Source organism: Rhincodon typus, unplaced genomic scaffold (genome assembly GCF_021869965.1).
Source record: "Rhincodon typus isolate 14 unplaced genomic scaffold, sRhiTyp1.1 hic_rhity00000690, whole genome shotgun sequence".
NCBI classification, from domain to species: Eukaryota; Metazoa; Chordata; class Chondrichthyes; order Orectolobiformes; family Rhincodontidae; genus Rhincodon; species Rhincodon typus.
In genome coordinates, this window is record NW_025966328.1 from 38,435 (window position 1) to 50,000 (window position 11,566).

General features: G+C 40.4%; 1 protein-coding gene across 2 annotated transcripts; it reads right to left on the minus strand.

Annotated features, from left to right (window-relative positions):
- Positions 1–3,318: 3,318 nt before the first annotated feature.
- cunh16orf91 (chromosome unknown C16orf91 homolog) lies at positions 3,319–11,376 on the minus strand. Of its 2 annotated transcripts, XM_048621472.1 has the most exons (3): positions 11,111–11,376; positions 9,270–9,314; positions 3,323–5,433 (listed from the first exon to the last, which is right to left on the minus strand). In XM_048621472.1, the coding sequence occupies exons 1-3, from the start codon at positions 11,215–11,217 to the stop codon at positions 5,055–5,057; spliced, it is 531 nt and encodes a 176-aa protein (XP_048477429.1). In that variant the 5' UTR covers positions 11,218–11,376; the 3' UTR covers positions 3,323–5,054. The 2 variants fall into 2 exon arrangements, with proteins under 2 accessions (XP_020378561.1, XP_048477429.1); XM_020522972.2 differs by lacking the exon at positions 9,270–9,314 and having other exon boundaries at positions 3,319–5,433; positions 11,111–11,359.
- Positions 11,377–11,566: the final 190 nt, after the last annotated feature.

Below are 11,566 nucleotides of genomic sequence, written 5' to 3' on the forward strand. Positions count from 1 at the left end.
AACTCATGCATCTTTTTGATGAACTTATGCTGTTCTCCCTCCAAGTACAATATATCTTTCCGAAGGTACAGCGCCAGAATTGCTCACTGTACTCTAGGTATGGACAAATACAGCTAGTGTAAGCAAAGTAAGATTTTTGTGCCATTGTATTCTAATCCCTTGAAGGCCAACATTTTATTAAACATTTTGATCATTTTCTGTACTTGTTCAAGACATTTTAATGATTTTCGTACCTGGGCTAAATCCTCCACATTAATTTGATCTATTAATATTTTGCCAGGATTTTAGACTTCCATTTGTACTGCTTACAATACCACTTTTATTCATGACATTTCAAATGTAGATCCAAGGCATTCTTGCTCATCTACTTTGTGAATAAATATAGTTGTGGCCTGAACACAGATCCTTGCTGGACATCACCAGTCACATTCTGCCAATTTGAGTACCTGTCCATTATGCCCACACTTTGCTCTCCTACCATTCAGCTAGCATATATACTTGCGTAAAAGTCGACCCCCTATTTTTGGCCAAAGAATCTTGAATTTTCTATATATCTTGTGTAAAAATCAACCTTAGTTTTTCACAGATAACAGATCAACATTTGAGAATCAAGGTATTGTATCAATCCTGTACATAAATGTTACAACGAAGAAATGATCGGTGAGATTGTATGAGTCAAATATCAGAAATAAAAGCTTAAAATGTCAGTTTGAAAAACTAAAACAACAGTAGACAAGAGAAAACAAAGAGAAATGGAAAAATTTGGTGCAAAAGTTTAAGATGCATCAGGTAAGTCAGGCACTCGTGGAATACAGTAATGTACGTAGTTGAGGTTTTGAAATTTCTTCATTTCATGTAAAAATGCCCTCCAGAAAAAACAAAAAATATACAGCAATGTTTAAACTGTAAGTTATTCAAGTTGCAGAGAAGACAAATAACTGTGGCAGCAAGAGAATTTTGTGTTTTGCAGAAACTTGAGAGGGACCGGAGAAAGATATCGAACCAACTTTAGACAATGCCAAAACCAAAGAATGCCAACAGAGGTAAACCTAGCAATTGGCCACAACTGGAGAAAAAAGTTGCTGAGTGGGTACTTGAAAATTGTCAAAAGGGAAAATGTGTTAGTCGTGAAGCCATCTGAATCCATGCATGAAACGAATCAAAGAAGGACGGAATTTTGCATTTTAAGGCAAGTGATGGCGCACAAGGTTCATGAGAAGGCATAACTTAGTAATTTAAAGCAGTATTATATTTCTACTTCACTTTTTGTGACTCATTCTGGCACCAGGCAAGCAACATACCAAGAGGAAATCTCAACCATATTTAAAAAGATTCTTTCTGTCCTCTTCAATATTGAATCTCCTACAGCTGCCACTTGTGCTTTCCTTCTTCCTCCATCCTTCAGACATCTTCTGCTCCAAAGTGCCATTCTGGCCATCCTTCTGAATGTTTTCATTCTTAATCCCATCACTAGTAAGTACTTTGTTGAATCAGATAAGATTCTGAAAATTTTTATCCTCTATTTCACCTGGATTCCCTTTACTCCGTACATTATTTGTCACAATAGCCCCTTTCTGAATCCATTTGATATCTGGAGCAGAGTGGTGAAGACGGCTTTCAGCATGCTTGTTTTCATCAGTCAGAGCATTGAGTACAGGAATTGGGACATCTTGTTGCAGCTGTACAAGACATTGGTAAGGTCACGTTTGGCGTACTGCACGCAGTTCTGGTCACCCTGCTATAGAAAGGATATTATTAAAGTAAAAAGACTGCAGAAAATACTTATTAAGATGCTACCTGGACTGAAACATTTGAGTATGGAGAGGAAGGATAGGCTGGGACTTTTTCCCCTGGAGCATAGGTGACTGAGGGGTGACTTATAGAGATCTTTAAAATCATGAGGGGCATAGCTAAGGTAGATAACTGACAGCTTTCTCCCATGGTAGGACAGTCTAAAACTAGAGGGCATAGGTTTAAGATGAGAGGGGAGAGATACAAAAGGGTCTAGAGGGGCAATATTTTCACACAGAGGGTGGTGAGTGTCTGGAACGGGTTGCCAGAGGTAGTGGTGGAAGCAAGTACAATTTCATCATTTGAGAAACATTTAGACAGGTATGTGGATGGGATAGTTATGAAAGGAAATGGATCAAATGCAGGCAAATGAGACTAATTTAAATTGTGAAAACTGAGTGCATTGGGCAAGTTGGGTCGAAGGGCCTGTTTCCATGCTGTAGACCTTTATGACTCTACAATTGTCCAGGGACTGATGCCTAAGAGAGATTAGTAGGCTGTCTCTAATTCACATCCAGCTTATTGACTCTGCTGGAAACATTTTCATTAACAATGCTGATGCATTCTCTCAGGATAGTATCACTGTCTGCAAACTCACCTATATTGCAGTTCAGACACACAATCTCTACCAGAAGTTTAGTCTATTTACTTCTATCGACTTTTTAATCTTTCTTTTTTATTCTACAGTAGCACGCACTAAGTACTAAGACATTTGACAAAAAGATTTAATGATAACCATCAGCAGCCGACACAAACCACTACATTTTGGCAGTTTAAGCAGCATGTCCTTCCTCCTTAGCACTAGATTCCCAACTATTTTCACAAGTGTGTTAAATACTGTACATTAGCAGAAACCGTCCATGGGAGTGGTGATGGGGGTCACATGAAGAAAATTGCAAGGATTAAAATTTGAAATGGGCTTAATGGTGTGTTGCTGCACTGGAAATACTTTCAAACATTATAATAATGATATTATACTTAAAATGAGTGGTGTGCAATAGGTAAGAAAGCATATAAGGTCTTGAAGGGTTTAGGGCTGGTGAAGGATACTGAGATGAAGGAAGAGTGAGGCTGTACAGAGACTTGAAAACAACGATGAGAATTTTAAAGTTGAAGACTGGGAACTATAGAAGTCGATTTACAAAGAGAAACAGGTGATTCAAAGTCATTGAAAGTTACAAAAAACAAGCAACACAAGTTTTGGATGAATTCAAGAGGGTGGATAATTGGAGACTGGCCAGGAATGTAATAGAATAAATACATATTCCATTTAGGCAAATAGGCAAGTCTTGGAGTAAAATGGTTTCAACAAAATGTTGGACAAGAGTGGAGGAGACTGTTGCAGAGGTGGAAGTAGGCTATCGTTGTGGGAGGAACTGAGGACAATGACTTTGGTCACTCCAATATGAAGTTGGAAGAAATGTTTGCTCATCCAGGACTGAACATCAGGCAAGTAGTCATAAACCATGCGTTTTCTGCAGAATTGATTAAGGTAAATAAGTTAGAAGTTAGACTGGCAAAATGGGCTTTAAATCAATGAAACTAATCCAGAGATAGATTTTATTTACATATTGTATTTACCACAGAATACTGCAAAACTGGAGAAGTGTCAGACCAAACCGTCATGAGTAAGAATGTGAGTAGGTTGTAGAGAAGTACATGTCAACATAATGTTTACATTCACAAAGGACAAAAAAAGCCTCTGGTAATCGCATCATTGATCAGGCTCAAATCCTGTGCAATATTACATAATACCAAAATACATTGCTGCCAGTGTAGTTTCAGAAACGGGTGCTATTTCTCCTGAGGCAAGTACAATCTAGGAGGTGTGCAATACAGACTGTCTCAGGTGGAAATGATTATCAGACATTTATTAGAGATCTAACAACTGAACAGTTCAAAAAAAAAATCATTTGTACCAATAATTCTTTATTTCTTTCTCTGTTTAATTGTGCTAACATGTGTGGAATAGTACTGATATGGGCCTGGGAAGCCGTTGTGTGACAAGATGAATTTTTAATTGTAACCCCACTTTTGATATAATGCTAAGTGTGTCGTCGTGGTACTTTTGGGAAGGTGGAACAGAGAAATATTTGCATTTCATCCAATTGAACAATAGGTAGCCAAAGAATTATCAATAGTGTACCTGATCTGATCATGTTCTCAGATGAACAAAGTACTCTTTCTGACAAAAGTCAATAGATAATATTCAGGCGAGGGACCCCTATACACTAATTGTCACACTCCTTTAAAGAAAAATAAGGACAAGATTTGAGACCAATAAGGCACTCTTACTCCGGTTGGGCATAGATCAAGAATCTAGTTCAGAATTTTAGCATCAGCATAGCTATTGTAACACTGTCTTTACTCAATGCGATATCGGAGTTGCAATGTTTAACGATACAGGTTTCTTACTCATGGTAGGAGTGAATTAAGAGTGCATAGATGAAGTATTGGTATGTTGGTTTGATAATAATGGCAGAATTATACTCCTGTGACAACAGAATTCTCTGACCTATACATCTCCATTCTTATCATTTGCCATCCATGGTCTCACTCAGAGAATTATCAAGTGTTAAACCTGAGGTTTAGTTTATTAATTTTCTCCCCAGTAGCTTCTCCTCCTCCCCTGAAGGTGGAAGGTGTCTGTTTGTGGACAATTTGCCAGGCAAAAACAGTTTTCCAAGTGGTTCAAAATACCTTCTATCAATACCTAACAAAACAGGATCAGGAAATACAACTGATATTTTTGCACAGCCCAGGGATCAACAACTGCTGCAGCTACAACAGCTTCAAATCAGGCAAGTGAAGACAAAACAGAATCAAACGTAAACTATTCCTGATCTGGAAAGAAGTTTAGGTGTTTCTGCTAGACCTATACTGTTGAGAAACCATGATGTTATACAGGTGGCCTAACTCTTAATCTTTCGCCAATACTTTAGTGGAAAGGCAGTGGAGGTTGGCTCACCTTCAAATCCTGTTTTTGATTTAATCCCAGAATGTGCTGCAATGACTCAATCAAATTTGACCTGGCACAAACATACACCAATTAACTTTTTAAATACTCCAGTTAGATCAACTGTTCTTTATCCTCTGCTCAAAACATTTTGAATGTGCAGCAAAGTACTTGTCTACTAGTGTGAGAGGCTTTCATTGTTCATTTGCTATAAATTGACGAAAAGTCCTTGATGTGACCAGTTGATACTGTTATTCTCCCCACAGATGCTGCCAAACCTGCTGAGAAGTTCCAGAATTTTCTGCTTTTATTTGAGATTTCCAGTATCAGCAGTATTTTGGTTTTGTGCTACGTTTCTTTGCTTGGTGTGTTCTTTTGGTTCAGGCGTGAGCTGTTTGAATTCAGGTAAATGGTCAAGCAATGTATGTTCCAGTATTTCATCAACTTCAGTCTCTTCCCGCAGGAAGCACCAGAGTAAAAATGCAATCCCAGCAAGGCTCAGAGGAAGAACCTTCCACCAAGGGTTTTGGTAATCACTGCCCATTGACTTGCCAACTGTCCAAATATGGTGGCTTGCCTTACTGGTGCTAAATTTTACAGTTCCATCACCGTCTTTGTTATTGTTTGGCGAAAACTCCTGGTCACCTGAAGTTGTAGAGAAGGAAGCTTTTGCTTCATTGTTGTTCCTAAGAAAAGATCTCACAGTTAGTCAGGAGTGATCAGAAGCTGTAGCTTAGACTATACCAGAGTCTTATTCCTTGTTGCCTCTTCTCCTAAAGGTGGGTCTAAAATTCAATCTCTAATCAATAAATCAGATACAAAGCTCCGTGCTGGCTGTCAGGATCAGGCTGGATTAAAATGAGAAATGAGGGAAGAAGTAGGTTTTTGACCCAAGGTGGTGTGTTGCTTTCCTGGGATATCACCGAATGGCTGAAGAGCATTCTGAAGGGGGAGGGCACACAGACTATAATCGTGATAAATATTGGTGCCAACAAAATAAGCAGAAGAGTTGGTGAGGTCCTGCAAACAATTGAGGGAGCTAGGAAGTAGATTAAAGAACAGGACCTAAAGTAATTTCTCGATTACTTCCAGTGCCATGTGCTGATGAATATAGAAACAGGAAGATAGTCCAGATGATTGTGTGGCTGGCAAAGTGGTGCAGGACGGAGGGCTTCAGACCTCTGAGATATTGGGATCATTTTGGGGCATGATGGGACCTGTACAACATGGACAAGTTGTACCTGAATCAGAATGGGACCAGCATTGTTGGGGGGAGGTTTGCTAGTGTTGCTGGGGAGACTTTAAACTAACTTAGCACTGGGGTAAGATGCACAGAGACATTTCAGCAGGGGGATGAATGGCTAAAATTAGACAAAAAGGGAGCAAGAAGGCATAGAAATTATAGGCTAGTCAAAGCACAGGGGAGTTTGGCAAGGTTGGATGGTATTTATTTTAATGTAAAGAGTCTGACAAACAGGGCAGATGGATTGAGGACACAAATTAAAACATGGGGGTTGCAGTATGATGTATTTGCTATCAGCAGAACATGGCTGAGAGAGGGCCAAGACCGGCAGCTCAATACTTCTGCATACAGAGTCTTCAGACAAGGTAGGGAAGGAGTAAAAGAGAAAGGGTGTCACAATATTGATCAGGGAATCAACTGCAGAAGGGATAACATCTTAGAAATCTCCTCATACAAAGCCATATGGGTAGAACTTAAAAACTAAAAAAGAGCAATCACATCGCTGGGAGGGTACAAGAAATAGAAGAGCAGATAGGTATGCAAATTTCAGAGATACATAGGAGTATAGGGTAGTGATAGAAAGGGATTTCGACTTCCCCAACATTACCTAAGGTAGTCGCCTAGAGGGAGTGGAATTCTTAGGACAGCTTTTTAAGCCAGAATGTAGAAGGCCCTACAAGAGAGGGCAAGTCCTAGATTTAATTTTAAGTACTGAAGCTAGGCGAGTGGTTGAAGTATCAGTGGGGTACCATTAGATTCAACATTATTAAGGAAAAGGACAACTGTGGGCCTGAAATCAAAGTTCTTAACTGGAAGAAGGGCAAATTTGAAAGATAAGGCATGATTTGGTCACTGTGGACTGGGAACAGATACTTTTAGGTAAATGTGTCCCAGCTGAGGGATGCATTCAAGTAAATCATGTTCCAATAAAGACAAAGAATGGGACAAACAAATTGTGTGAACCATGGATATCAAGGCATATACAGGATTCGATAAAGAGAAAAAAGGAAGGTCATGGCAGATACTGAGGGCTCAAAGCAGCAGATGCCCTAGAGGACTACAGAATGTGCACAGGGAAACTTAAAAGGAAATTCGGAGAGCAAAAAGGGGGCATTAAAGAATGATAGCAAATAAAAGAAAGGAAAACTCTAAGTTATAAGTGCAGTAAGGGTAAAAGGACACAGAAACAGAAGTTGCTGGAAAAGCTCAGCAGATCTGGCAGCATCTGTGAAGAAAAAATTCAGAGTTAATGTTTCGGGTCCAGTGGCCCTTCCTCAGAAACGATGATAAAGGGTAAAAGGATAATTAGATAAATCGGGTCCATTAAGGACCACAGAAGTAACTTGTGTATGGAGCCAGAGGACATATGTAAGGTTCCGAGTGGTCTAGCAGGCTTAAAAATATATAAATCTTCAAGGCCAGATGAAATGTATCATAGGCTGTTGAGTGAGGCAAGGGAGGAAATAGCAGGGACACTGGCGATTAATTTTCAATTCTTCCCTGGTCACAGGAGAGGCGTGAGAAAACTGAAGAGGAGCCAATGTGTTACCATTATTCAAGAAGGGAGCAAGGGATAAATCAGGAAACTGCAAGCCAGTCATTCTAACCTCAATATTGGGGGAGCTTTTGGAAACAACTTTGAAGGACAGAGTTAATCTGCACTTGGAGAGGCAAGGATTAATCAAGAATAGTCAGCATGGTTTTCTTAAGGGGAGGTCGTATCTGACCATTTGATTAAAAGAGGTAACCACATGTGTACATGAGGGCAATCCATTCGATGTAGTCTGCTTGGGCTTCGGCAAGGCTTTTGATAAGGTCCCACATTAGAGACTGATAGTGAAGACAAGAGCCCGTAGGATCCAAGGAACTTTGGCAAATTAGATCCAGAATTGGCCGAGTGGCAGGAAACAGAAGGTGAGAGTTAAGGGGTGTTTTTGCGATTGGAAGCCCACGTCCAGTTGGCTGATTACTGGCAAATGTAATTCAATCCAGATAAGCGTGAGGTGAAGCACTTGAGCAGGACAAACAAGGCAAGGAATATATGACAAAATAGATATGAATCAGAGAGACCTTGGCGTGCATGGTCCCTTAAGGTAGATGGACAGGTAGATAAAGTGGTTAAAAAGGAATATGGGATATTTGCCTTTATTAGCCAAGACACTGAGTTTAAGAGCAGGGAGGTGATGTTGAAATTGTATGAAGAGTTGGCTTGGCCACACCTAGAGTGTTGTGTTCAATTCTGGAATCCGAATTATAGGAAGTATGTAATCGCACTGGATAGGGTACAGAGATTTACCAGGATGTTGCCTAGGCTGGAGGGTTTTAATTATGAAATGAAATTGGATAGGTTTGTTTTCCTTGGAGCAAAGGAAATGGAATGGGGGGCATTATGATGTATACATTTGTGCGAGGCATAGACAGGGTAGGTAGAAAGAAACATTACCCCTTGGTGGAGGGATCAATGAATGGGGGAATAGATTTAAGCTAAAGGGCAGGAAAATTAAGAGGGAATGTCAGGAATTTTTTTTCACCCAGAGGGTAGTGGGAATCTGGAACTCACTGCCTCGAAAGGTGGTAGAGGCAGAAACGCTCATTTGTATTTAGATGTACATTTGCAATGCCAAGGCGTACAAGGCAGTGGGCAAAGTTTTGGAAAATGGAATTAGAATAGTTGAGTAGAGATAGTAAGAACTGCCGATGCTGGAGTCAGAGATAACACAGTGTGGAGCTGGAGGAACACAGCAGGCCCGGCAGCAGAGGAGCAGGAAAGCTGACATTTCGGGTCGGGATCCTTCTTCAGAAATGGGGGAGCGGGAGGGGGAAGGGAGCCCTGAAATAAAGAGAGAGAGGAGGGGTAGGGCTGAGGAAGGGAAGTGGAATGGTGATAAGTGAGTGCAGGTAGGCAGTGGTGGGGATTGGTCAGTGAGGTGGGAGGAGCGGATAGGTGGGAGAGAAGACGGATAGGTCAAAGAAGCGGGGATGAAAGGAAGGGTTGGTCACGGGATGAGGCCAGGGGTGGGGAAATTTTGAAACTAGTAAAGTGCACATTGAGACCATTGGGTTGTAGGCTCCCAAGGCGGAATGAGTTGTTCTTGATTGGTGCAGACTCAACAGGCTGTAAACCTCAGACTCTAACCACTCGAGCCTATTCCATCACCATTCAATAAGATCATGGCTGGGTTTCTAGTTCAGCACCTGATCATCTTCCAATCCCAATATCCCTGGGAAACCATCATGTGTTAAAATCTGTCTCAGTCTTGAGTATACTAATTGACTGACCTTCCACAGGCTTTTGATGCAGAGAATTCCGATGATTTATCCTGACTGAAAAAAAACACAACTCAGTTTGAAGTCTTCATCCTGACACCATAGTTTGAGACTTCCCAACCAGTTAGAACAGCCTTTCCATACTTATCATGTCAAGTCTTTCAAGAATGTTACATGTTACAATCAGATAACCTTTTCATTCTTTTAAATTCAAGGAATCCATTCTATTTATTCTCTCTTAATCTGTCCTTTCCTCCCAGGAAGTATGTCTTGTAAGGCAATTATATCCTTCCTTAGAAGACAGGACTGAAATGGTATATTGTCCTTTTAGGTCTGGTTTCATCAAATTCCCTTATATAGTTGCAGAAAGACTTTGTTACATACAGACAGTGCTTCAGCAATGGTTTTTATTGTCAATAATTGCACAATTAATTGAAAATAGCATATTTACATTGGAACAACTTCACAAAACTACCTACCTTCAGATGGATTGTCAGCATTTAAAGCTTTTGCTAAGTTCTCCTTAACCACATTTTCTGATGATGCTTATGTCATATGATCAGAAAGCTGTGATTCCACCTTAATTGAATTCAAAATTATCCTTTTAAACAGAGAATCCAAGTGGACCCATTGTTGACCACTTTCTAAGAATAATTACGAAGTGACCAAAAAAACTCTCTGCAGCTTGCATTTAAAAAACCAACTCTGCAATTATGATTATGAATTAAGTTAATGAAGCTACATTAACTTCAAAATTTTAAAAGCTGCCCCTATTCCAATCAATACACAGCAGGAGCAGGTCCAGGGAAGTTTTCGGGTATGCTAAATAATCCACAGACAAAACTGTCCAAATTTTAGACCAGCATAGATGTCTCATTGATCCAGATTTGGTTTTTAAAACACATTGATTCTATCTTCCCTGTTACCATCAGAAATTTATTTTAAAATTTCTATCTCTGTACAAGCGAAAAATACTCACACCACCTCCTCCAATCCTGCCCACAACTTCATCATGGTGAGATCAAGACTCATTTCACCGTCTCTCATTTGAACTGATTTTCCCCAAGCATTTCAACACTTCGAAAACGTTTAAGCCTGTCTTCCTGCCTACATGGGGCCAGGTCTTTGAAAATCCCTGCAATATTCGCAGTTACTGACAGAAGACTGACTCGGACTTGCAATGGAGGTAATTTTTTATGTCATGGGACCTTCCCGAGTTCTCTACATCATACAAAAGCAGCACTGCTTGAGATGTTTAGCTTGTCGATTTTCGATCGCTAAACTCACGATAAAAATAGTTTTGAAAAGGGTAACGGGGGTTAAGAGGACAGAGGAACGAGCGTTTACCCAAATTGCATCCCAAGGTCTAGGTTAACTTCATGACGTTCCGTTGCAACAAAATTAAGTAATCGTTCGATTTTAACGATGTTTTAACAAAACCGATCATGCCAAGCAGTATTAAATTCCTAACTATGAACTGACCCTAATTTGGAATTTGTACAAGAACAAATTCATCAAGCAGAACCTGTAGAGTGACCAAAGTTAAATTTTCAAGTCAATGACCTTTCATCAAAACTTTAGTTTTCTTGACATGTTACGTGTTTGCCTCCACAAATGTTATATAAACTGCTCAGTTTTGCCAACTTTTCTGTTATTCTTTCAGATTTACAGTCGCAGCACTTTATTTTTAGACTTTCTACTGTATGAGGGTCACGGCCAAGATCCTGGATTTCATTTTAACTGAGCGATTGGGAGCCACAGACAGCCCCCTGTAGACACCGATGCCGCGCCTCCCCAACCCAAACTTGCAACACCCGGCGCCGAACGTTCCCAAAAGCCTATAATTAACGCACCTCTGTCCCAAGAAGCCAGTGAAAGTCGGCCCGAACAAGTGTCGTGTTGAGGGTGAAGGAATCCTAAGAGCCCTTACAAGGCCCACACCAGCCACCATCATCCTCATCCCCACGATAACGCACCTGAAACACAAGCTTCGTCCTTCCCCAGTAATCAGTCAGCCCGGCACTACCCCACAGCACCCAGTCCGCCTGCCCAGCACTCCCTCCAGCAAACAGTCGGCCTGGCTAAAGGTTCCGCCTGATACAACAACAAGAATGTAGCGACACAACACAGAATAACTACGAACACGGTCAAACTATAATTATTTTGATTTATAACCAGTTCCCCGAACAGGAATCTCCATTTAAGCATTTTGAAATCGTTTGCGACTTTATCTAAATATTGTTTTCATTCCCTTGTCATCAGCATAAATACCACTTTTTCCTAGATGCTATCAGTTGTGAGAAAGGGTC